The sequence below is a fragment of the Gopherus flavomarginatus genome, chromosome 7 (assembly GCF_025201925.1).
Source record: "Gopherus flavomarginatus isolate rGopFla2 chromosome 7, rGopFla2.mat.asm, whole genome shotgun sequence".
In the NCBI taxonomy this organism is placed as follows: Eukaryota; Metazoa; Chordata; order Testudines; family Testudinidae; genus Gopherus; species Gopherus flavomarginatus.
Window position 1 is genome coordinate 59,344,019 of NC_066623.1, and position 26,435 is coordinate 59,370,453.

General features: G+C 54.0%; 1 protein-coding gene across 1 annotated transcript in view; it reads left to right on the top strand.

Annotated features, from left to right (window-relative positions):
* The window catches only part of QSOX1 (quiescin sulfhydryl oxidase 1), a 40,575-nt gene that overhangs the window by 9,634 nt on the left and 4,506 nt on the right, over window positions 1-26,435 (top strand). Inside the window, exons 3-11 of the mRNA XM_050962283.1 lie at window positions 9,231-9,279; window positions 9,765-9,867; window positions 12,228-12,318; window positions 13,444-13,589; window positions 16,435-16,569; window positions 18,884-19,013; window positions 23,704-23,826; window positions 23,987-24,134; window positions 25,245-25,421. Of these exons, the coding sequence (XP_050818240.1) occupies window positions 9,231-9,279; window positions 9,765-9,867; window positions 12,228-12,318; window positions 13,444-13,589; window positions 16,435-16,569; window positions 18,884-19,013; window positions 23,704-23,826; window positions 23,987-24,134; window positions 25,245-25,421 (1,102 nt within the window). The remainder of the gene's footprint in view (window positions 1-9,230; window positions 9,280-9,764; window positions 9,868-12,227; window positions 12,319-13,443; window positions 13,590-16,434; window positions 16,570-18,883; window positions 19,014-23,703; window positions 23,827-23,986; window positions 24,135-25,244; window positions 25,422-26,435) is intronic.

The following is a 26,435-nucleotide window of genomic DNA, read 5'->3' on the forward strand; positions in this document are numbered from 1 at the left end:
TCAGTGTAACCATGAGGTGAACTAGGCAGCTGCCTAGGGTGCCAAGATTTGAGGGTGCCAAAAAGTGGTGCCCAAAAAAATTTTTTTACACTACAGTGGAGTCACATCTTACATGGGGGTTAGGTTTGAAAGTCACTGCGTAAGAGGAAAATCACGTATAGTGAAAATTACCATAAAATACAGTACACACAGTATACAGTAGAACCAGGGGTCCTCAACCTACAGCATGCACGCCAAAGGTGGCACGCAAGGGGATTTTTTTTTAATGGCAGGCTGAGCAGGGCTGGCAGTGGGCCGGCTCCTGCCAGCTGAGGTCCCAGCCGCCAGCCCCGCTCAGCCCACTCAGCCTGCTGGGGTTCCAACTGGCTTCACTCACCTTCCTGCTGGCCTGGGTGAACGGTCTGGGGTTCCGTTCACCGGGGGTTCCATCCGCCAGCCTGGGGTTCCGTTCACCGGGGGTTCCATCCGCCGGCCTGGGGTTCCGTTCACCGGGGGTTCCATCCGCCGGCCTGGGGTTCCGTTCACTGGGGGTTCCATCCGCCGGCCTGGGGTTCCGTTCACCGGGGGTTCCATCCGCCGGCCTGGGGTTCTGTTCACCGGGGGTTCCATCCGCCGGCCTGAGGTTCCGTTCACCCAGGCCGGCAGGAGGCTGAGTGGAGCTGGCGGCTGGGACCCCAGCTGGCAGCAAGCTGAGGTCCCAGCCGCCGACCCTGCTTAGCCTCTTGCCACCCTGGGGTTCCGGCTGCCAGCCCCTTGCCCGTCAGGGTCCCGGCCACCGGCCCCGCTCAGCCTCCTGGTGGCCTGGGGTTCTGTTCACCCAAGCCAGTAGCAGGCTGAGCGGATCCAGCGGCCGGGACCCTGGCTGGCAGCAGGCTAAGCGGAGCCACCAGCTGGGACCCTGGCTGGCAGCAGGCTGAGTGGGGCTGGCATCTGGGACCCCGGCTGGCAGGAGCCAGCGGCCAGAACCCCAGACCGGCAGCAGGCTCAGTGGTGGCCGGGACCCACAGCCTGCCAGTAAAAAAAAAAATAAAAATCAGTTCCCTTGCCACCTTTGGCATGCATGCCGTAGGCTGAGGACCCCTGTTCTAGTGTATACAGTTTATACTGTGTGTACTGTACTTTATAGTAATTTTCACTATACGTGATTTTCCTCTTGCGCACTGACCCTAGAACCTAACTCCCACTTAAGATGTGACTCCACTGTATTCATTTTTGAAAATTTATAATAAGCGATGCTCCGGGGTGTGGTGCGCAAGGTGGAAGTTTCGCCTAGGGTGCAAAATATCCTTGCACCGGTCTTGGATACTGTGTCAGCTGATCCCCACAGTCTCCAACCTATCTGGGCAGTACAGCAGACATGGCTTCTCTCCACTCCCTAGCCCCCTCCCCCACTGCCCCCCCCCCCGCCTTAAGACTTAGCCCTCTTACTTTTAAAAGTGATTGCTTGCCCCTCTCCCCCCCTCAGGCTTTTCTGGCAGCTGTGTTGCCAAGTATCCAGTTTTAGACTGGAAACTCCAGTAGAAAATGGGACCTGGGTGTCTGTTTAGCAGTGTTGACTGGTAACTAAAAGTCCAGTTATAGGAGTAACCATATTACCCTCTGCTCCTCCCACTCTCAATACCCACCCCAGAGGGCTGGAAGAGAACCTGTCCTGCTGCTGTGGGAGGAGGGCAGCTCAGTGCAGAGAGAGACAAAGAGAATGGGCTAAAACCCGGTAGGTACCTGCTCTGTGTGGGCAGGGGCGGGGAGGGGGGATCCTGTTTACCCCCTCCCCAGCCCTGCTGCGCTTGCAGTTTACCCCGGCCCCTCCCTTGCTCCAGAGACCAACTCTAGCTCCTGCCCCACTGTGCTTTTACCCCCGGCCCCTTTTACAATCATTCCCTGGGGGGCCCGCAAATACATTTGGCACCAGGCTCACAAAAAGTTAATCCGGCCCTGGTGCCTCCTAGAGCACTTTATTCTTGTGGCTTCTCCTGGCCTGTTTCTTTTAACTGTTTCCTCTCCCTGTCAGTTCAACTGAATTGATGACCTTGCATCTGTTTATATAGCACCCCAAATGCATTCCTGGGCGTACACGTAGGAGTCGCTTCATCCAGCACTGAAATGCAGCCATCTCTGGAGTGAAACACCCTAGCTGTTAAACAGTACATAGCATCCCTTCTCAGGCATCTAGAACAGACATATCCAAGTGAGATTGCCATGGGGATCTGGGGAGGCAGAACGTAGTGAGGCACAGAGGAATTTGGCCAGGAGGCTGGAGCTAACAGCTCAACTCTTGTAAAAAGTACCATGGGGGTCTGCCACAGATGACTTCACTTTTGTGTCTATTCCCTAGGCTGCATGAGTGCTGCACGATTTCATTTCCATCCATTAAGTGCTTTGAAGCTTCCCGTATTGGGTGGCTCTGTTGTTATTGGCAGTCGAATTGCGATTCCACTCCTTGGTCCTGTGCCCAGCAGAAATTGTGTAAATATATATAATTTAAATATTTCCTCATGCAAACAAACCCCAGTCCAACATAAGCAAGAATGCAAAAGCCTCAAAGGTGCTTTGCTAACAGGCAGTGAATTCCCATAACTTCGAGTTCAGATGCAGGGCTTAATTATTATTACTATGCACAGGGCAGGAGAATGGGACCAGAGTAGTAAAAGTTACCCTCCATTTTTCTTTCTTGCACTTCTGTTGGGGACTCCCTGTAATGAGCCCTCTCTGAAGTCGTAGTAGGGAGAGCAGAACCAGAGTCTGGTATGTTCCTGTTCATCCTCCCTTCAGGTTCCCAGCACGCCTCTTGTCCTGGCTGTGTTCCTTTCCCAAGGAATGGGGACTCTAAGTGCCTGAATCCGTTCCAACTGGGACTACGGTGTGGTGCCTTTGATCTGGTACAAAGTAGAATACAGCATATGACCGTTTCAAATGCCTCTGTCACAAACATTTCCTGAGGCAGACCTAGTGCAGTTCCCGCAAAGTCCTTCAAAGAGACAGTGTCAGTGAGTCCTTCTGAGCAAACATCACTGTGTTTCCAGTGACCCTTTGGATTATTTGAAGGCGGAAGAATTCTGTGACTTGTTTTTTGCTGTTTACTTTCTGCAGTAGCTGGTGAGCTTGCTTTGGCTGAGCTGTAACTCAAGCTAATTGATTGCCTCTTAACAGGATGACAGACTCCAGGGTTGACGTTCCCTAATGTTGGTTCCTGGTCGGATCTCCTGAAAGAAACATTTTATGACTGGCTACTCTAGAATTTACAGTCATGGTCGTTAACTTGAGTTAAGGAGCAGTCAGCTAGCTGCAGTTACAGCTGGACCAAAATCTCTCTCTGACTGTCTTTGTGTGGGATTTTTGGCAGAGATAACTAAGGCATGGTTGCTGCCCTGCTGGAGACAAGGGACAGGTCGTGTTTAGCGTGATGTAGCTGGATGAGGTCAGCACTAAACCCTCCACCTGAGGTTGACCTCACCTAGCTACATCCTGGTAAAATGAAAGAGCCTTGTCTCCACTAGGAGTTTGCAGCAGGATCACTAATGCTTATTATCCTGCAGTAAAAACCCACCCTTTTTGGCAGTGAAAATAACCTGTGTTTTTGTCCACACTGGGAAGATGAGTGGCATATTCAAACATGGTGTGTAAACACTACTGTACACCTAGTGTAGACAAAGACAATTGTGTTTGAGAAAGTTAGCTGGTTGGGTTAACCCTAGGGCTTTCTACACTGTAATGTGAATGTTAACACGGTGGGCGTGGCCCTGTACCAGGTGCTGAGTGGTGTTAATGTTAGTTCAAATGTGTTAGCTGACATATTTTAAAATTCCCCTCACTTCCCAGTTGCACGTAAACCTTGTGGTGAAACCAGATGGGTAAGTTTCACTTCCCAGGCCTCGTGCACTAGCATGGAGCCATTGGCAGGGTCAGTCTCCTCATGTCATTGCCTACCCTCCCCCCCTACACACTCACTCCCAGCTGGACAAAATTTGGCCAGCTCAATGCCCGTGCTAGCAATTCCCTCCATTCCCCAGCCATGTGGTGAGTCATGTTTCAGTGTAATGTCTGCAGGATTGCCAACTTCAGGAGATCAGAGATTTCCCAAAAAATCATGAGATTTTTTTTTTAAACAAAACGATGTGTTTTTCAGGTCAGTCTCCTGATTTTTGATTCCCCCCCTCTCCCTCCCGAACTCCAGTTTGTGTACATGTGACAATCAGTGTTGCCCACTCTGCCACATGTACTGGATAGGATGATTTTGGCCCCTGTTACAGGCGCTGTCACCCCCGCATCCAGGGCCGGCGCTACCATTTAGGCAGCCTAGGCAATCGCCTAGGGCGCCAGAATAAATGGTGGGTGCCGTTTTGCCGGAGGGGGCTGCAGTGGTGCCTGCAGAGGGTCCGGTGCTCCGTGGCTCCAGTGGAGCTGCCGCAGTCGTGCCTGCGGAGGGTCGGCTGCTCGCGCAGCTCCAGTGGACCTCCTGCAGGCACGACTGCGGCAGCTCCACCGGAGCCACGGAGCACCGAACCCTCTGCAGGCACCACTGCGGCAACTCCAGCAGAGCTGCGGGACCAGCGCACAGGGTGGCGAAATTGCCGTCCGCCTAGGACTCTCAAACCCCTAGCGCCAGTCCTGCCCGCATCTCCCTGTCTCCTGCCCAGTAATTAATTCTGTCCAACAGGCCTCCATTGTTTCAGCAGCAGGTGACCCCCAAAAATCCTGAAGTTTGAGAGTTCTATCAGGTTATGAGTAAGGCTTAATTTTATTAAGAAATCGCATGTTTGGGTCTATAATCAGACTTAGTCCCAAAATAGCTTGTTTATTTAAATGCCTTGGTCTGTACCTTCAGAGACCTGCCTCTAAGGCCAGCAAAACTCCCCACTTGCGGCTCTCCTGCATTGGAGAATCTCAAAATGTAAAGGAGAATTTCTGATCTCTTTTTCGCTTTTATATTTTTGTAAGTTAGTTTCCAGTCCTTTTCCTTCGATAAAGATAACAAAGTGAGGGTCTGTTCCAACTTCTGTTTGGGTCAATGGATTGGAGCCATCAGCAGCTCCAATCAAGGACCAGCAGCTTGGGAATTTGCACGTCATCTACTTTAGTTCAAGAAATATGGGCTGTATTTTTCTGAAAATCGCCCCCTGGTATAGCTGCTCCTGTGGTAGTGGCTGTGGGAGCACTAATGTATGCCCCTCGCTGGCGGAGATCTTTGACCTTTAACCCACAGATATTATTACAAAAATAACTTTATTTTAATAAATCATTCAATCATCGAATTCTAAGTTTGAAGGAGTCAGGTGTACCAGCTGTACACTTTACTACTGCTAAAGAATTCATAGTAGTTAAGCAACAATTAAAAGGGCCTTGGACAGAAAGACCTCTCAAGAGACAAAGTCTAAAAAGATAATGAGTCTGTTTGCTGAGCTTGTTTATTATTCAAATGAAGTATTTCAAAGGAGTTCAGAGTGAGCAATCAAGTCTTGGAAGCAGTAAGCCATCTAGAGGTAGCCACCCAAGATTTCCATTTCAATAAAGAAAGAAGTGGCTGGAAAAAAAAATTCTGACATTTGCAAGTTGGCATCTCTGGGTCTGCAATGACGGGTCAAGTCCCTTTGGTTTGGTTTTTGTTCCCTCTAGGGCAGGGCGTGTTGTAAACGGCAGATGTACAAGAGCCATCTCAGGTAATAATGGGCAGTAACCCCAGTGTCTCGCACACTTGGGCGGGTCAGCTCTGCCTCCCACCTGCCCTAGCTTTGACTTGGGGAGCCCTATGGCTGGGCTGGTGGCCAACAAGAGGGTGATTATAAAAATCCACCCAAAGTTCCTTTCTGTGGCTGGCTGGAAAAAGAAACTTGCCGAACTCCTGGGGTAATTACAGTCCTGGGATCAGCCTAAGAAGAGCTCCAAACCTAGGGGGAAATGAGTGGATGTGGATTGGGATGCTCCCCGCTCCAGAGGGTCCTGTGAGACCCCTCAATCCGCTGGGTACATTAATTGGCCATTGACAGGTAGAACCGAGTGCTGGAGCGATGACCCTGACCTCAGATGCCACAGGAAAGGGCGTGTTGTGCTAAGCCCCTCGCCTGGCCTAAAATACAGCGCTGGAGCCTGTCTTTAACAAGGCTTCCAAAGCCCAGAGGGACCTGCTGATGTGGCAGCGCTACAAGGCCGTTGGTTGGCGTTGGGGTTGGTATTGTGTTGTCCTCTCCCCTCTCTCCTCCCAGCACCTTCTGCAAACAGCTTTCGCTCCCAGCCCAGCCTGGTTAGCAAATATTTGCCATGAGATTTCACTGATCCTGCTGCCCTGTCTGCATGGAGGGAGGGGGGAGTGTGCACAGCTGGCATCAAACACAGAGGGCACATGACTCTTTGCAGCAGGTACTGTGGGGCGGCCTGTATCCTGAGCCCTGGATACATAGAGCAGGCCCCCCTCCGCTGGTGAGCCTTTAAAGGGACTGGCATAGAGGCAGCATGAATGATCTCAGGGGTCGGGGGGGGGGGTCACTGTGGCTGTATGAGGTTGGCTGTGTTGCTGGGCCCTGGCCAAAGGAGAGAGTGGGCATTCTGGGGTGACTAGATGTCCCGATTTTATAGGGACAGTCCTGATTTTTTGGTCTTTTTTTCTTATATAGGCTTATATTACCCCCATCCCATCCCGATTTTTCACACTTGCTGTCTAATCACCCTAGGGCATTCATATCCCACGCAGCCCCCATGTGCCAACCCTCCTGCCTCCCCTGCTGGCCCTTCGCTGTAACCCTTGGCCTGCCGCTGTGCGCTGGGGACTGAGCTCTCCAGGGGTGCTGCTGCATCAGATAAGCAGCTTGGGTGGCCAGCCCCTCTCCTCCATGCAGAGCTGCAGCCTTAGCATCGTCACAGCCCTCCTTTGGGCTGGAGGCATCATTGCGTTCTTGGACAACTTTCTGCTTCCCTTTTCCCAGGGCAGGGCTTCACACACCCACTGTTCCCAGAGCTGACAGGCAGCTGGTCAGTCAGCCCGGCTGGCTCCTCCAACAGCAGGACTCTCTCTCCCCATCCAGGACCTGCTAGGTCCAATGGGCTGCAGCCCTTACACTACTGAGCCTAGTGATTCTCCTTCTGGCTGAACACAGCCAATGGGTTGATGTCCCTGCAGTGCCTTGGCATGCGCAGGATGGCAGCCTCTCCCTCATCTGCAGCACTGCTGGGCTGTGGGGTCTGCTGCCCGTACTCCCCAATGCCATAACTGCAACTGGAGCATTGGCAGCTCCCTCGTCTCTGTCACGGTCAACTGCCGCGTACCAGGCTCTGGTACCCTCACAGAACCTCCACAGAGCTTCCTGGAAAGGGCAGGAGCCCTAGGCTGGGATAGGGCATCTACTCCATGGAAGCATCCCCTTCCGCAACCCGTATGGTACGCACACACTTGTGCCCCCGGCCCCTGCAATAAGCTATTCTTTCTCATCCCTTATCCCTCCCCCCCGGGCCAGCGTGCACACCAGGCACTGGAGGAGGCAGAGCTGGTGTGCAGTGCCAACAGTGGGCTGGGGACACTCAGCTCTGCCCATTTTAACTCATAGGATGCAGACAGGCTGTGATTTCTGCTTCCCCACTGTCTAGCTGAGAGTGGGGCTCTGGCAAGGGCTAGTTGGCAGAGGGTCAGCCTGGAGAAGCCGGTAGTCTAGGGAAAACATCCAGACTAGCTGGGCATCTGCTCCATCGATTGGGGTAGTCTGGCTGCTTTTACTCTACGAGGATGTTGATCGAAGGGTCCCATTGTTCCTGCTTGGTGGTGGCACCTGGGATCGCTCTTAGTTTCCTTCTTTGGTGAGGAGCTTGCACTGAGCGCAGCGAGCCAAGCTCTTGTCCTCTCCAGACTGCATTGCTGCACTGTGGGACTTCGCCTAGGACAGAGGGTGGCCTCCCACTTCCAGAGCAGGCCTGGCCTTTGAGAGATGTGACGCCCACGCTCCAAACAGCATGGACATCCAAGCCATTCTATTACGGGTGCCATTCATGGGGCTGGGTTTGATCTATAACCAAGATCCTGTGTAACCTATAGCCAGGTGACGTAAATTCTGCAGCACAATCTCTGCATTTCACAGTGCCCCGGGGCAGCTGGCTGGCAATTCTGTCTGCTTCAGCGGAATTAAAAAAGGTGGACTTTCCAGAATTGAAATATGAAGATGACCGATGCACTTTGGCACAGAACCCTGCCCACCATTCACCTTGGTATTAAATATCATTCATCTGACGTGTTTTTAACTTTATTGTACTGCAGAATTGGTCAAGCTGGGCAAGTTTGAAGTTCTGGCATCTGGAGAGGGGAGATTGAAAAGAGTTTTGCACCTGTGCGCTGTCCCTGCAGGCCAGAGCCACTGACAGAATGGTTGACAGCCCCCAGATAGGAATTCTGAGGGCTGATGGTGGGAAGGTTGCAAGATATGTGTCTGGATCGTGATTGGCAAAGAGACCTTGACTCTCCAATGCCCGCTTCTCCTTCCCACCCCCTTGCTTAGTCTGACAGAGCCAGCGTGTGGGTTTGCCCTTCAAGGTTAGATGAAAGATCTGTTTGCTCCCTGAGGCATTTGCTAGGAGGTGGGGTAGGCTGCTGAGCAGACTTGTGTCTGGGGAGTTTCACTGAGTCTGTATTGGGTCGATTTATTTATTGCACTTTTTGCCTGTTTTAATGATTATTCTGCAGGTGCCTAGAGACCTTTTATAAATTGGCAAAGCCTAGTAGATGGAGCATTACACTGGGGCCCCAGGAGGCCTAGGTTCTATTCCTGGTTCTGCCACTGGCCTTCTAGGTGACCGCAGACAAGTGACTTCACTGCTTTGTGCCTCAGTTTCTCCATCTTTTAAATGGAGATAATGATATTGATCTCCTTTGTAAAATGCTTTGAGATCTACTGCTGAAAAAGCTATGTAAGAGCTAGGTGGTATTATTAGGTATGATTAAACTCACTTGGGAAAGTAATAAACTTTACCTTCTGTATAGCATTCTTCAGCCCTACTTCCCAAAGCGCTTTACAAAGCAAGTAAATATTTTATAAATGGGGAAACTGAGGCAAAGAGAGGCAGCAATTGGCCCAAAATTACCCATCAAGTTGGTGGTAGAGCTGGGAATAGAACACAGATCTCCTGAATCCCAGTCTGATGCCTTAGCCATCGGTCCATGCTGCCTTACAAGTGCTCTGTGGGTTGCAATGAATGTTGTTAAATGTTCTCCAGATGCTCCTGCAGACACTCTTCTCTTGTGTTTTTTTTTTTAGTTTTTCAAGGCCTTCTCCAAGAACCCTGAGGACGGGATAAAGATATTCCGTGAGTATTCACAACCTCCTGGCTCTTCAGTCCTTGCTGGACTCCCCTGTTGGAATTCACTCTGCTGTGGTGGTTTCCTTTCCATTGCTGCCTACATGTCTGCTGCATTCTAGAGTAGCAGGTGGTCAGTGAGTGCTTTTGCCAGGTGAGGGTGGGAGGGCAGGAGGTTTTGGTGGGGGATGACTCATGAGAGGGAATCACCCTGCAGGGAATAAATGAATAAAGCATCTCAAGCTTCGTAAAAGAAATGTGTTTCTGCCATCCGCCACTAACCAGCCATTGGAGGGGCTGCCAGGGTGGGTTGGGGATATATTGTACAGTATTGTCCAGTAATGCTCAGTCCCCATGTGACACTGCTATGGCTTCAGGGATCCAGCATAGTTGGGATCAGGGGTTGGGATGGGTCATTGTTACCTTGGATACAGTCCTTGGCTTTTTGTGCATGGTACTTTGGTGATGAGCCCTGTGTTTTGTTCCCCCAACAGATCCTGGGGACAGCATTGAGAAGCTGAGGCAGAGCATAATCACCAACCTGGAGATGCACAAGGAGACGTGGCCACCTGCCTGTCCACCACTGGAACCAACCAGGTTATTGGAAGGGGACATAATAGCAGAGGGAGGGAGGGGGAGAGAGAGAGAGAGTGTGTGTGTGTGTGTTTGTTTGTTTTGAGGGGGCCTGGAGAGAGAAACAACAAGGAATGGACTTGTGCTTATCCAGGCCACCAGTAGCAATCCTTGAGACCTGTGCCGCATGTGGATGATGACTGTGTTCAAGGGCCTGTCCTTGATTCAGTCCCTGTTATCATGTGGAACTGAATTCCTGCAGGTGGGGCTGGAGATCTTGCCCTAGGCGTTCGCGAGGAGGCTCCTGGTTACTCCCAGGACAGCGACACGCACTGCAGAGGTGTGAGCGGAACTGACGGCCTGGTGCCGGAGTGACTTCCTGGAGTGACTGTGATAATAGCACATGGACCAAACGAGGAAGGCAACTCTTTAGCCAAGAATTAATAGGCACAGACATTTCGAGTTGCCTCCTTGGTAACGTTCCAGACCTGCTACGTGTATCTTGTCTACGTGATGCGCCCAGAACTGTCAGTGTGGGGCGGGTTCCATTACCTACAAGGTTTTTTCCCCATGTTTTGTCTCTAACAAACCTACCTGTAACTACAACTCCAGGCTGGAGAGTGGTGGCTGCTCGTATTAGTCGCTGGGGGGAGGGTATGTCCTATATTGTTTGTATGGGGGAAGTGTCAGTGCCCTCTGCTGTATCCAATGAGACCTGCTGATGGCCTGGGAAGGGCAGATGGGCCCTAGTGCTGCCCACAGCAAACAGATGCCCCTGGAGTGGCAATGGCTTGAGTGTTTGAAGCAGGAGTCTGAGTTGTTTCCCCTGGGACGCACGTGTGCGGGGTAGTTGATGGTCCATGTCGTGGCCGGGGGGAGTGGCTGGTGGCACAGAGGTGCCATGCCCATTACTGTCCCTAGTCTTCCTCCATGTCCTTAGATCCTAAAGTTGCCCTGAAAGCTGAAGTCACTGCTGCCCTCTGGCTCCTCCCTGGCTAAAAGCCCTTGATTGAATCTTGCCCGTTCAGTGTACGATCTGGGAGTGTCTAATCTGACTGCCAGACCTAGATAGCAGCCAGGACTCTGCTGTACAGAGGAATTCCTGGCTCCCAGCCCTGTGCTCGACCCACCGGACCAGGCTGTGCTGGTTACAGGAAAGCTCACCACTACTTGAGCCTGGAAAGCCCCTGTGGCTATAACCTGTTAATGCTGGGGGCAGTATGGAAAGGTGTTAAGCCAGGAGGCAGAAATGGATCTGTGAAGCCAGCCAGGCTGCCTGCAGATCAGCAATGGAAAGGAAACTCCTCAGATCTGCATCTGGTGATTGCCAGGGGGAAGTGTGTGAGCCCCTCTCCCCTTCGGGGGTAACCACACCCTTGTGCTTTCCTCTGTGCCTGTAAAGCTGATCTGGCTCTTCCTGGGTATGAGTCACCTGGGCTGGGCCTGGCTGGGCCGGACAGAACAAAAGGGTTTGAGCTGCATTGCCCACCAGCCATGCCTGCCCACATTTCAGTGGAGGAGTGGGAGGACAGCCCCTATCCAGGTGCTGGACAGCATGCTGCAGGTGTCTAACTACCCTCTCCTCCCCACTGTCTGAGCGTTCCAGCCTGGGCCCCCAGCAATGCCCCCTCCTTCCAAAGACACGTCTCTGTGCTCCTGCCCTCTCCCGCCTTTGGACGCTGTGCCATGCACAGCACTGCACCTTGGCAAAGGTGGATTTATTGCACCTTTCGATGCCCTGTAGACACTTATCCTGTCCCCCTCCCACCCCCCCATGTAAAAAATGCAAAGCCACAGGCGGAGTTAATCAAATGCCACAGGTGTGGATGGGGAAATGAACCCCAGCCAGACTCCAGTATTCCAACCTCAGGTTCAGGCTCCCCACTGTCTGATGCCCCACAGGGGAAATTGTGGGGGTTCATTCCCACTCCCCAAGAGCAGAAGCGTTTGGGCTCAGAGTTAGGGTTCAGGCTGTCTCTAATGTGACCCTATCTGTATCTTGATGAAACTGCTCTGACTCTAGTCCCACTGCTGGCTTTCACAGTAGACAGGGTTCTAACTTCAAGTCCTTCCATAAACAGTCTCCCATCTCCCGTTCCTTGGCTGACCCTGGCAGATTACCATACAGCCAGTGAACTGAAGCAGAAAACCAGGCCGATAAGCTCCATGTGAATTGAACAGTGTATAAGCAGAGCTGATCTCGGCCACCTACCTGGGCGACAAATCCAGCTGGGTTCAGCTCTGTGCGAGGGGGGCAAACACCCAACCCTTTGCCAAGCTGCTATGTGCTGTGCTGGTAGGGAGCACGTTCTGCGCTGATGGGGCTGGCGCGTTCACCTGCTCGCTCCGTGTCACTGAGACCGCCTCATTGTTTTCTCCTGCAGCATGGAGGAGATCCGTGGGTTCTTTCAAACAAACAATGTCACGTACCTGGCTCTGATCTTCGAGATGAACGACTCCTTTCTGGGCAGAGAGGTGGGCATTATTGTTTTGTTCAGTATTTGTGTTGCTGTAGCACCAGGTTGGGTTGGGGCCTGTCACCGTGCGTCCGTGGGTCACAGCTGAGGATGCCAAATTCAGGACAAACTGCTGAGAAACATGCATGCTTCAATGAGTCAGAGCAGCCATTACCCATATTCTGGCTGATGCATCCTCAGCTGCTTCTATGGCCTCTTGTGTGAGCTAAGTGTCCTTCAATGGACCATCAACTTGAGTAGCCCATTCACAATATGCTGACCAGACTGGATGCAAACTACCAACCTTGTGGGCGTTACCACAGGAGCAAACACTTTTGAAATGCTGGTACATAGTCAATATTCGTAACTTCAGACACCAAAATGATACATGCATACAAACAGGATAATCATATTCCTTTTCTTTTGACACCTCACATGACACATCTTGTACAAGATTTGTCGCAATTGTATAACAGTAGTATCAACAATACTCACATAATGTCACTGGGCCCCATTATGCACTGCATGTACATGTAGTGAAAAAATGACCCTTTCCCCAAAAAGCTTATGGTCTGAGTAGATGAGTGAAGAGGCGAGTTCTGATTCTCCCCCTGAGCGCCTCAGGAGTTAGTATACAAAGATGTTAACTGTTCCTTGACTCTTTATATCCTTTCCAGTTTCCATAGCCATCAAGTGCCATGCGCTGCAGTTAGGTGAGGCTAAGGATCAAGTAGTGGTGAGCTTTCCTGTAGCCAGCACAGCATTGTCCAGCGGGTCGAGCACAGGGCTGGGAGCCAGGAATTCCTGGCATCATTTATTCAGGGAAAGTTCACCTTTTTTAACTTAGCCCTGGCTCTGCCACTGACCTGGACCATAAAATGTCTGTAAAATGGAGATCCTACTTCTCCACGTCTCGGGGCTTTCGTGAGTGTCAGGCCATGTTTGTACGATGCTTTGGAGGCATAAAGTGTTCCCTCAGTGCTAGATATTGCTATGTCCCGACTCCTGCTGGGAGAAGTTGGGGCTGGAGCAGCCAGGAGCATCCCACGCCAACCCCCAGAGGAGAGAGCTGCTGTAAGTGGGCTTGGCCCTGGGACATTCTGTTCCATAGCTAGTCTAACCCATGGAGCGTGCTGCCTTGCAGGTGACGCTGGACATGCTGCAGTACGAGAACATCGCTGTCCGGAGAGTGCTGAGCAGCGAGGAGGAGCTAGTGAAGAAGTATGGCGTGACTGCCTTCCCTTCAAGTTTCCTACTCATCAAAAACGGGACCTTCAGCCGCATCCCTGTGTGAGTCCTTCCCTGCTGGGACCCAGACGGGGTGGCCTGTGACGTGCTAGGCCTTCGCATGGCAGCTGGGTGTGATGCTGGCAGGTGGATCCCACTGTCCCTAAGGGGTGCGAGGATGAATCCTGGCACTGTGGGACTGATGATGGAGGGAACTTGCTGCACAGACGCTGGGAATGTGAACCTCAGTGCTTGTGCACAGATCCCCCTTCCCACGGCCCTTAGAGAGAGATCCTGTGGCGTGTGATAGGGATAAAACCCGTAGGGTTTTATGGCAGTTCCTCTCCTATCCCAGCTGGAGAGCTCTGGCTCGAAATGGTCTACAGAGGGAATCGTGTTCTCTGTTAAACACCATGGGACCCTTCGCTAAGGGATGGGGTATGAATCCTGGTGCTGGTGGGCAGATCCTACAGAGATAAAGCCAGCTCCTATCGCCCGTGGAGCTGTCCAGCTCCAACCTTCCCTGCCTGTTCTGGGCTGCCCCGTGCTGAGACACTGGGTGTGGCTTTGTGATGCTGTGTGTGGTTTTCCTCCCTGGACTCCCCCAGCAGCTACAGCTACAAATTGCTGAAAGCCCCTCTAAACTCAGCCCAGCTTGCAGGTGTTTCGCTGGCGGGGGAATTCATCAGTGGACTTTGCAAAGCTGGCAGGGAGTCAAGTTGTCCCTGACCACCTCTCCAACTCGGCCAGCCTCCGCACTCCTCCTCCTTGGTTTTCTAATTGTGAAAAAGTTCATTAGGAACCAGACAATGGCTGGTTCTGAAACGCTGGCAGAGAACAATGGCGCCGGGACTCAGCCCCTCTCGTGGGTTCCTGCTGCTGAACGGCACGTGAAATAGCAGCCAGATGGTGCCTTCGCACCCTCAATGGATGATTGATGTCAGGCTGGCAGTGCAGGGAAGAGTGTGGTGGGGCAAGGGGGTAAACAGATACTTGCAGCTTCCCTAGGAAGGGTCGCAGGGAGGGGTCGCTTGCTTGGGTCATAGCCGAGCAGGGAGTTATTCCTAATGGGAATCGTGGCATTTGCAAATCTTGTCTGTGCTGCTTGGCGTGCGAGGGACGGGGTGAGCTAGGTTTAGGGGAGGAGAGGTGCTCTCTGATGATGCCAGCTTCACCCAAGAGCAAAGTCATTGTTTCCTTGCCGTGGAGCTGGTGGAGGGGAAAATTGCTTGTGACGACGCCGGCTCTCCACCATCTGCTTGCGGGCGAACATCGGGCTGTGAAAGCAGAGCGGAAAGCGGGGGCTCCTCACTGCTGACTCTCCTGGGCTTTCCTGCCGCTGCCTCTCACAGAGCCTGACAGCTTTGCTGTTCTGTGTGGGTTAAGTAGGGAGTCCTGTATTCCACCCTCTGCTCTCTCCGTCTTGCCAAGCTGTCCTGAGAGACAGCAAAACCTCCCACAGCACCCTGGGTACCAGGGCTGGGTTTATCCTGCGCAGATCCCAGTGCATCCGTACCCCCAGCTCTTGGGTTAGAGGGCGTTACTGATTCCAAGAGGGTAAAACCCACACGGGTAGAACTGGGAATTGCCCCACCGAATGGGGAGGAAGAGGCAGGTCCTTGAGGCAGCAAGGGTGGTTGGATCCAGGTAGTGGCATATCTTGTGCTTCTGTACCCCTCTCTCCCTCTCGTTGCCCCAGCCTTCCTCCCTGCAGCACCGATGGCCCAGTCTAACCCCAGATGTTCTTCTCCCCCCTTAAAGTGCTTCCTCATCAGCTCTCCTGGCTCTGCCTGCGAGCCCTTGGCATATTCCCTGAGCTGCCAGAGGAGGCAAACCCCACCCCAGAAGCTAGGGTGAAAGGCGGCTGCAAGGGATAGAGCGAAGCTGGGAGAGTGGCTGGGTGAACTGAGGCTGCCGATCTCCATAAGAGCTGTGCCCTTCCTCATGTCAGCTGGCCTGGAACACGTGTTGCCCAGTCAGAACCTGAATTCTCTTTATATAGATGGTTTGGTTTCTAGTGCTCTACCTTCCCTCTGGCCAGAGCCCTATTAGGAACACATCCTGTAGCGTGGCCAGTGGGTCCCCAGTCTTGGCAGTCAGAAGAGGTGCTGGCTCTGCCTTGTCAGGTGCTTCAGGGTACACGCCAATGGCTGCTGAGAATGTGTCTGTAGAGCTGGTGGGAGGAGCGGAGAGCAGAGACCCTGTCCTGCAGAGAGGGCAGTCCAATGGCAGGAGTGGGGCCATGCAAAGCAGGCTCAGGCTGATGGCAGCAGGGCCGCTCCAGCTGTACGTTCGGAAGGAGGCCAGGCAGGGTGCTCAGGGAGCTTGGCTGGGACGAGCGGAAGGGCCTAGCTGGGAATGGATGAGAGAGGCAAAGGGAGCAGTAGGGAGGGGCGTGTGGGCTGAGCACAGGGAGTGGGAAGCACCAGAGGCAGCAGTTCCAGGACCAGGCAGACCAAGGAGGCAAACCCATCCCCTTCCAGGCCTGGCTTATGTGCATGTCTCTCCACCCCTGTCAGGGACAGAGCCTCGTCCCCTTTCGAGGCAGCTGGAGCGGGGAGCTAGTGATTCAAGCAAGGCCATTACCCGCTGAGGGCACTCTGGGGTCACACAGCTAACAGTGCAGCTACTCTCCCATCCAAGGAGACCCATGGAGGCCCCCTGGGCATGTGGGGCCTGACGGTGCATGTGGGAGGGTGAAAGCAGATGGGAACAGCGCACATTGTTATGCTGGGAATCCCACTCCCATCCCCAGGGATACATCTGGCCTCCTGCCTGAGAGTGACAAACCTCAGGGTCGCAGGCAGCTGTGTTTGTGGTGATGGAAGGGTTAAAGGGGGTGAAGAGGTGACCCCCCTGTGCAAGTGGAAGAGGCTCCTCTCACATGTTCCCATTTCCTTCCCAACAGGCAAATGGAGGCACGATCCTTCTACACCCACTTCCTGCAGCGGCTGCCTGGGGTCACGCGAGGCCCCTACGCGCCCATCAGGGCACCAGACATGCGGATCAAGACGACCCCCACCCCGCGGAGGCCTGCAGACCGGTGAGCACCCCCTGGCCCCACTCTCCTATTTGTCCGTGCACACCCCCTCTCCACCCCCATTCCTCCACAGAGCTCTCCCTCGGCTGGGTAGGCGCTGGGCCTCCAGCATTATGACTGGCTTCTGGAGCTTGATGCTTCCTGTGGGGGGATTCAGAAGGCCTGGCCGGCAGGAGCGCGTGCAGAGGAATGGTCAGTCGGCTTGACAGGTGTGAAATGATGGCTACGACGCCAAGGCCGGGGCAAGCAATTGGCCGAAGCGGCAGAGCCGGAGGAGCGTGGGTACCGTATTGCAGTTTGGGGCAAGGGAGTCATTGCTGTCACTGCTCTTGGATGCTCAGAGAGCAACAGCTTCTTGCCCTCTGGACCTGGTTGGAGGGGCTGGGCCTTTCCTGCCCTTTTCTATGCCATTGTCCCTTGGCGGTGAGATCCGCACGCTGTGCCCTGCGTGGGGTGGCACCATTCGGACACTGAAGTTAGCATGGGATGGACCTGCTGCTTATCAGTGCTGGGTAAAACAGCCGTGCTGTCGTGGCCTGCACTGACTGTCTTTTATGAGTGGACCTTCAGGCGTTGGCCTATGAAACCCTAGTGTCACACTCACCTTCCCCTATGTTACAGGGGTGATCAGTGGAGCTGACGGCGCTGTGGTTTGAAAGGGCGGAAGGTGGGGCCAAGGGCTTTCTCCACAGAGAGACCTTCTGCTGGGGAACTTGCTCTTGGATGCATACCCCGTTCAGCAGAGCCGAGGCCAGTTGACATCCAGGCCATGCTGCAAGCCTCACCTGTTTTACCTTGCTGGGCGGGACTAGTGACAAGGCAATGCAGGACGGGTGACGCTGGGCAGGGTGACTAGAGAAAGTACTGGCAGCTCATGATCTCACACCCCAGGTCAGTGGAGAGCAGTGAAGAACGTGGCTCTGAGTTCAGTCATTACCGAGGTGCCAGTAGGGTGACCAGATGAGAGGGAGAAAATACTGGGACACATGGGGGTGCAGGGGTCCACCGGCAGAGGGAAAAAAAAAAAAGTCGAGAGCTGCTTGGCGGAGCAGCGAGAAGACGGGAAAAAAAAAAGCCGAGTGCTGCCGGTGGAGCAAAATATCCGGACAAATTGTGTCCCGATCAAAGATCGTTCAAGACATATGACAAACAGCTAAATATCGGGACGGTCTTGATTTTATTGGGACATCTGGTCACCCTTGGTGCTGGTATGAACTGGGGACGGAATACCGAACAAGTGGCTCTTGTCCTGGATTACTCAGCTCTGGGGAGCATTGGGGTTGGGACAGATGAAGATGATGGCCACCTCCCCACATAGGGGTTCCTCGGACAGTTGGGGGCATAGGGAAGCCAGGGGAGGGTGGAGGTGATGATGTGTCTTAGTGGGGCTCTGTAAGTAGCTGAGATGGTTCCAGGGCTCTGCTTCACTCTGCAATATGTTGCTACCAAAGCCCAAATACTGAGGTGACTGTCCCGGGAGCCCTACAATGAGGGATAGGCTCCCTGTGCCCCAGGTTGCTGCTGTTTGAGTTGAATATAAGGGCCTTGACACTGGTAGGTGTGAGCTGCTTGCTCCCAAGGGACCGCAGGGGGCTTATGCTTGGAGGGTGAGGCTGCAAGCTGGGTCAGCAGCAGGAAGAGATGTGGTCATGCTGCTTGCTCCTTGCCCCATCCCTTCCCCCTAGCCCACCTCACTGTCCAGGGATGCTGAAGGTGTTCCCTTGCCCTGCTGAAGGAAGGGAGAGCTCATTGCCTTTCTCCCCCAAGAGGAGGCCTTCAGGCTCTGTGGTGGGGCGCATTCTGCTGGCATCTGTACTATGCTGGAATCCTGGGTGTATCTCCACCCCCCCTTTCTATCTGCCCACCGTCCCTCCTTTGCTTTAGCTGTGGATTAGCAGGCCCTTTGCTGTTGGTTTTGTTGGGGTGGGGGGGTGAGGAGTGACTGTAAAACACAACCATTGTTTTTCCTCTTGATGATGCTTCAAAATAAAGAGAGCAGGCCCCTTTGCCTCTAGCCCCACGGGGGTGAGTGCCGTGCTGCTAGTGAGGGCGCTGCAGGGGCTGAATGAAGCTGGAGGCTGAGCTAACCTCGGCCTCTCTCAGGGTGAAGCCAGACTCTGGGTCGTGACTGAATTCTGCCATCCCCTCGTGGGAGAAGGGACAAGGACTCGCAGCTGTAATGAGGGGTCTTTTCCTCCCAGGTGGATCCTGAGGGGATACAGTTAAGGTCCCTCACTGGAGCAAGGGTAAAGGACCTCCTTTCTGCAGGCAGGCTCAGCCGGTTGTTAACGCCCTGTTTTTCTCCTCCGCTCTCCAGCTCAAAGGTGTACATGGCTGACCTGGAGTCCGCGCTGCACTATGCCCTGCGGGTAGAGGTGGCCCGGTTCTCTGTCCTAACGGGAGAGCGGGTCAGGGCCCTGAAGGACTTTGTGGCGGTGCTGGCTAAGGTGAGCGCTAAGGAGTCATCAGCCAGGCAAGGCCTGGGCGGTCTGTAGCCCCCTCATGCTGAGAGCAGATGCAGGGCCTTTGCTGGGGCCTCACTTGCCACCGTGGCAGTCACCGGGCCTCCCCTTCGGTTGGATTAGAGGAGGGGCAGGCTGGTATTTGAATCCTGTAGCGAACAAAGCTGGGCATATCCCCATACGCGTTCTGCTTGAACAGGTCTCCAGAGAACCTCATCTCCACGCCGTTCGCATACCCCACGTTCCGGCCTGCGTAACAGCCCTTGTGACGAGACCCTGGAGGGCTCGAGCGCTGCTCTGCCTCAGCTGGCCTCTAACAAACCCCCTCGGATCTGGCTGCTTGGCCCTAGTCCCTAACTCCGCTTGAGCTCTGATTGTGCCTTTGTTTAGGTAAATGGGAAATTGGAATTGCATCGTCCCCTGTGCTGGGCATGAAAATTATATGTGCCCTTCCCAAACCTTCACTGATGACCTGACCAATCGCATCGAGCCTGGACATGAGCCCTGCCTTTTGAAATCCCATCCACCTGTGCCCAGCCATTCACCATAGCAACTGCCCCCTGAACCTTGTGCAAGAAGGCACCACCATGGCTGGTTCTCTCTCCCTCCCCCCACCACCTTGATGCACATTCTTTCCTCCTGCTCCCACCCCTACCGTGAGCATCAGCATTGGCTGCACCGGTAAGCACGCACACAGCAATGCCCTCTGCAGTGAGCGGCTTTGAAGTGTCATGGGCACCTCTGTTTTGCTGTGGCAGATATGTGGCTTGGCAGCCGTATATTGTCTCCTATACAACCCTCCAGAACTTACCTTTGGAAATCCTCTTTCACAGGACGAAAGAACTCTCCTCATGCAGGATGCAATGTGATTTTGATAGCAAGGGACCACTAAGGACCTCTTGCACACAAGCCCGTTGCCTTTGGAAACTTGGGTTTTATTTAAAAAACTGGAGAGGGTTCCGAAAATAGTTTCCGGAATAATTCAGGGTCTAGAAGACGTTCCTTATAGTGAGAGATGTAAGAAGCTCAATCTGTTTAGTTTCTCCATGAAAGGGCTGAGAGGTGACTTGATCATGGTCTAAAACAGGGGTGGGTAAATTTTTGACCCAAGGGCCACATCTGGGTGGGGAAACTGTATGCAGGGCCATGAATGTAGGGCTAGGGCTGGGGCAGGGTGTTTGGGTGTAGGACAGGGCTCAGGGTAAGGGTTGAGGTGCAGGGGGCTCAGGGCAGGGATGCAGAAGGGTGTGGGGTGCAGGAGGGGTTTGGGGTGTGGGCTCCAGCCCAGCGCCACTTACCTCAAGAGGTTCCAGGGTGGCAGTGGCATACAGCGGGGCTAAGGCAGGCTTCCTGCCCACCCTGGCCTCACGCCGCTCCTGGAAGTGGCGAGCATGTCCAGCAATGGCTCCTGGGGGTGGGGTAGGGCAGGCTACTCCACCGGGTGCTGCCCTCACCTGTGGGTACCACCCCTGAAAGCTCCCATTTGCTGCAGTTCCCTGTTCCTGGCCAATGGGAGCTGCGATGGCTGTGCTTGCTGGAGATGGCATCGCACTGAGCCCTCTGTCCTCATCCCCCTCTTCTCCCCCCACCCCCAGGCCACAGGGACGTAGTACTGCCTGGGGGGGGGCAAGTGGGGCAGTTTGCCCAGGCCCCGCAGGGGCCCCCACGAGAATATAATATTCTATAGTATTGCAACTTCTTTTAATGAAAGGGGCCCCTAAAATTGCTTTGCCCCGGGCCCCCTGAATCCTCTGGGCAGCCCTGCTTAGCCCCGCTGCACGATGGGGCTGGCAATCTCGCGGGCCAGACTGAAAGCCCTGATGGGCCACATTCAGCCTGCAGGCCATAGTTTGCCTTCCCTTGATTTAAAGATGCCGAGTTTCTAATCTGCTGGAGGTGCTTCCTCTGGCTCTGCCCGGGCCTGCCCCCACTCCACCCCTTCCCCCAAGACCCCATCCCTGCCCTGCATCTTTCCACCCCTGCCTCACCTCTTCCCTGCCTCTTCCCACCCCTGCCCTGCCCAGCTCCTCCCCTGAGCGCACTGCACCCTTACTACTCCCCCCCCCCGTGCCTCCTGATGCCACAAAACAGCTGATCCATGGTAGGCACTGGGAGGGAGGGGGAAGCATTGATTGGCAGGGGCCCTCTGGCGGACAGGAGGCACTGGGGGAGGTTCTAGTAGGGAGGCTGCCACTGAGTGCTTAGCACCCACCATTTTTTTGCCATGGGTGCTCCAGCCCCGGAGTCAGTGCCTATGTGAGGAAGACATTTCTGATCATAGAGGGTTCTTTAATGGAACAGAAAAAGGCCTGACGAGATCCAGTGATCAGAAACTAGACACATTCAGGCTGGAAATGAAGGTGATTCACCATTGGAACAGCTTATCTGGGAACAGGGTAGATTCTCTATCACTTGAAGCCTTTAAATCAAGACTGGATGTGTTTCTAAAGCGGATGTTCTAGTTACGGGCTTGATGCAGAGATTACTGGGTATGGTTCTGTGCCAGCACTATGCAAGAGGTCAGATAAATGGTTGTAATGGGCCCTTGTTGCCTTAAAATCTATTCATCTAAATGTGGGTCACTAGTGCAGTGAGTCTTGGGTTCTCAGCTTATACCTTTATTACTTTTTCCCTAATTGCCCAACTGCTGCATGATTAACAAAACTGGCTGGCTGTGCCTGTGAAGGGACCAGGACTTAGACTAGCAGAGATGGTGCGGTGAGGTGCGTTGGAAGCGAGTGTGTGAGGAGGGCAGGACTACAGTTGCCAGTGGCCGTGTGAGTCAGACCTGAGGTGCTTTGGCATGGTTGTGCTGAAGCTTGCTTAACACCTAGCCTGCTTATGGCCTGGCTTTAGCTAATGCTCTCAATCTCTCTCACTTTCTTGAGCACGGAAGATTTCATTAAATGAATACAGCACCTTGCCACCTTCCCCTTCAAAATACAATCCCTCAGGCGAGTGCAGGCTGTGTTCGACCCTCAGACAACTGAAGGGCAGCTGGAGTTGGGAGTTTGCTACAGCAGCCCCCCAGGCTTTGGAACCTTCAGGGGACCAGTCTATACTGTGAAATGTGTTTGGTGTCAGACAGCTGTAGTAATGTCAGCTCCAGATTAGGAGACAAAGCTGTTCAAATGCAGGGAACAGAGAGTCCAAGACTGAAATAGCACAAGGAACCCAGTTCACCAGCCGAGCTCCCTCCCTCCTGGCAAAGCTCAGAGATGTTGGGCGGGGGAGAATGAGAATGGGGTGGATGTAGATGGGGAGGGGAATGGGGTGTGTGTGGATGGGAAGGGGATGGGTGTATGTGTGGGAGGTATAGATGGGCAGAGAATGGTGTGTCAGTGGGGAGAGGAACAGAAAAGGAGAGTGGGGGGGTATAGATGGGGAGGGGCATGGGGTGGAGTGGGGGGGAAGGGCATGGGGTGTGTGGATGGGGAGGGGGAGGGGAATGGGGTGGGCGTGTGTGTGGATGGAATGGGTGTGGATTGGGGGGAAGGGGAATGGGTATGTGTGGAGGTATAGATGGGGAGGGGAATGATTCTCTTGCAACCTCTTCCTCTTCTGCCTCCTCAGTCTGGTGGTTGGGTGTGTACCATAGTCTAGAGGAAACAGTTTTGTGCTCAGTGCAAGGTGTTTCAGATTTAGGCCACTAGACGGAGCTATGTCCCCAGGATTCCCACATTCCTGACAGTTGCAGGGAATTTGCCTTGTCTGCATGTGCAGACTCTGATTCTTAAATCTTGTGTTTCCCAAAGACATATAGGCCTGCGGGGAGAGAAGCATTTATTTTAGAACGGGTCACCTGCTAAACCTCACCCCAAATCTCCAGTATCCCCTGGGAGCCTTTGAAAGGAGATGGGGGGGGGGCTCCCCAGCAAAAATGTCAGTTTCCTGTGTTTATTGTCTGGCATAATGGGGTATCCATGGAGGCTAGACCCTTTTGCTTTCATTCCCACTGGACTTTCCTGGGTCCCCACCTCCTGCTTTTACCCACCTACACTGTCTCCTCTCTTTGTTTGTCCCTTAGGTGGGTCTCGCCCCCCCTCAGCCCCAGTCACTCGCTCCCCCCCTCGCTGGAGCGCTTGTGGTTTTAAAGTGCTGATACTAATCGGATTTGTGTTGACTTATTGTCAAAGTAGCTTTTCGTGTTCCTCGGAGACTATTTGGAGTTACGATTGAGATTTGGATCTTGGCTGTTGGCCCACAGAGCGACTTATTCACAGTGGTGGCAGCTTGAATACAAATGAAAGGGCTTCCCAGTGCTGGCTGTTTGGATCATTGGGGGGAGGCTTCGTACCAAGCTGGACAGCCTGAGACTAGTGTAGCTGTGAGCTCCCCACAGCCCGTGGTCCTGCACCATTTCCTGCAGTAGCTCCTGCTGGGAGAGGCTGGCATTGCAGTCACCGAGAGTTTCTCACAATCAGGGTCTCACCCCATTTCCCACCTGAGAGAGGCTAGCAAAGGGCATATGGGACATGATAGTATTGCTAAGAACCTGACTTTATCACTGTAGGATGATTTGTGTCCTATTAGCCATCATGCTCAGTAAAGGTCTCCAAATGTCCCCTGGAATCAAAGCAGGAATTTCTTCCACGCCTGGGTTCACGTCGACCATAATAGGTAGCAAGGCTTTTGTTGTTAAACGTATTTCCTCCTTGCTCTGTTCTTGCTGTAGTATTTTCCTGGCCGCCCCTTTGTCCGGAACTTCCTGCGCTCTGTGGACAGGGGGCTGAGGAACGTGAGAGAATCATGGATTCCCTACAGTGCCTTGGAGCTGGTCTTGACCAACAGAAAAGAGGTGGGTCGCATAGAGATGAATTCCCTTTAGCCCTGCAGTGTGTGCACGCGTCTGCCTCCCCCAGTCCTTTTCTCTCAGTCCCCTTCTGCTCTCCCTCCTCTGCCCACCACGTTAGCCCTGAGGTTGTTACTCTTTGTCTGCCTGTCTCTCTCCTCATCAGGGTCAAGCCCCAGCGGTGCTGTCGAACAGCGTGACGTGGGTGGGTTGCCAAGGAAGCGAACCTCATTTCCGAGGCTACCCCTGCTCCCTCTGGACCCTCTTCCACCTCCTGACAGTGCAGGCAACTAGACACCGCAGGCTGGGCACAGGTAAACACACGACCCCGTGCACGTCCCACTCTGAACATGCTGGATGATCTAGCTCTTGGCCATAGAGAGAGGGGTGTGGGAACCACCGTGATAGCTCCCCTTGGCCGTAGCTCGGGAATTTCCGGGAGCTCCTGCCCCCTGGGAAATAGGATGGGGAGAGGGTAGGTAGGCTCACACCAGAAAGCTGAAGTCAGTCCTAGGGTTTTAGAAGGGTTGCAGTCCCTGCTTGAAAAGCCCTTCCAGCCATCCCTGTAGCCAGAGAGTTGGTAAGCCCCACACTAGGTGGCCCATTGTAATGCCCCAATCTCCTCTCACCCCACCTTGCATGCCTAGCACTTGTATCTAAAGCCTGTATCTCGTGGATTGCTGGATCCTCCAGCGTGAGTGTTCTGCAGCTCTCATGTCAGGTGGTTGGCTGCCACTTCTCCCACGTCTGGGTCAGAACGCTGAGCTTCCCAGCCAGCCAAGGGGGCTGTGCTCCCGTGTGGAATCTTAGCACCTTCTCATCAACCAGCTGTGCAAGGCGCTCTGTCCTGCCCCAGGGCCAAATGTGCTGCTGTCTCCACTCAGCCAGTCCCTCTGGCTCAGGGAGGGCCAGATCACAGCTAGCAATAATAGTATCTAGCTCTTCTGTAGCGTGGCTCTTTAGTGACAGCTGAACGCTAGCCCCAGGGCCTGCTGGGTCACAGGGGATGTGTCTTAAACAGGACATACAAGCCCGACTGCAGAGCCGGCCTTTGGCATCTCTGCTGGTTTTCCTCAGGATTCCCTTGCCCAGCCTAGTTCATGGTGCCATGGTGTCCCATGGTGCCATGCTAGCGCCTCCCGGTGCAGATGGGACTGAATGCTCTAAGCGTCTCACACTTCACTGGAAGCTCCGTGCTGGGCCTCACACAGCCCTCTCAGTGTAGCTGAGGCCACCTGCTCCATGGCACTGTGATCCTGAGCTGGCTGGTCCTGTGGACCCACCCGACCTCGGATTGCTAGCACTCTGCAAAGAACCTGGGTTCTTCTGGGCAGCGTGGACAGCAGGGAGGCCGCCGGGCACAGTGCTTCTCTGAGCTGCCAGGGTTTCCCCAGCCGACTGAGCTGTCTCGCCTCCCCCTCCAGGCCCACTTGAGGTCCTTGGCGCTATGCGCGGCTACGTTCAGTCCTTCTTTGGCTGCCGGGAGTGCGCACAGCACTTTGAGGGCATGGCAGCGGAGTCCATGGACAAAGTGAGAAGCGTGGACGAGGCAGCCCTCTGGCTTTGGTCAAGACATAACCGGGTCAACGCTCGGCTGGCAGGTAAAGGGGGGGGCCTGCTGGTGAGGCTGATGTTGGCCGAGGAAAGAGGGGTGCAAGGTGCCTGAAGGAGAAGTTATCCCCCCTTGTAGGGGGTCCGGACCCTCTGGCCATATCTGAGTAGGGATGGGGGGACAGGGTCTTGGGGATAGCTGACTGCAGCGGGGTTGGAATTTGAGATGAACCTCATGGGCCGGCTGGTGCCTTGGCTTGTAAAGCACAGGCTGGGCTGACTCAGCTCCCCGATAACACTGTGCCTGCCCTGCCACTGCTGCGCAGTGAGGGAATGTCTCTCCTCACAGGTTGATAACTGCGGGGTGAGCTGAGCTGAAGGAGGAAGCCTGGGGCACAGGTTGCTGTGAGAGCGCTCTGCCTGCATGCCGCAGGCCGGCTTTGTCTGTTCATTTCTCCTTTGAAAGCAGGAGGCGGGTAGCCATGGGTTAATTCTGCAGCCTGGCAGGGGGCTGGCCCAGACCCTCCAGGTGAAGGGAACAGGCAGCTGTTGGTGCTGAGCCAGAGACCGTCCCAGAGAGGCAGTTAAATCTTATCCAGCTTCCCACAGGGGGCTTTAAAAGCTGCCCCGTGCCCTGGGAGGACCCTCCTCCCGAGACGATTCTCCAAATGCTCCATTCGTGTGCAGACGCTGCCCCTCCCCCTTCGCACACGAGCCTCTGGAGCCCAGTTCAGGGGGAGCTGGGACAAAAGCAGCTGGCAGCTGAGAAGGAAGAGGGAGCTTGAGTGGCCAGGCAGGGGAAGGAAGGAGGGAATGACTTCCTGCTTCTCAGTGCAGCCTCGCCTGGCGGTGGGGCATAGCTGGGGTGACCAGATGAGAGGGAGAAAATATCAGGACACATGGGGGAGGTCAGCTGGCGGAGGTAAAAAAAAAAAGTGCTGCCGGTGGAGCGGTGGGGGTGGGGGTGGGGGGAGTGCTGTCGGCGGAGCGAAATATTGGGGCAAAAATCGGTCGGGACGTGGGACAAAAGCTAAATATCAGGACGGTCCCAATTTTATCAAGAT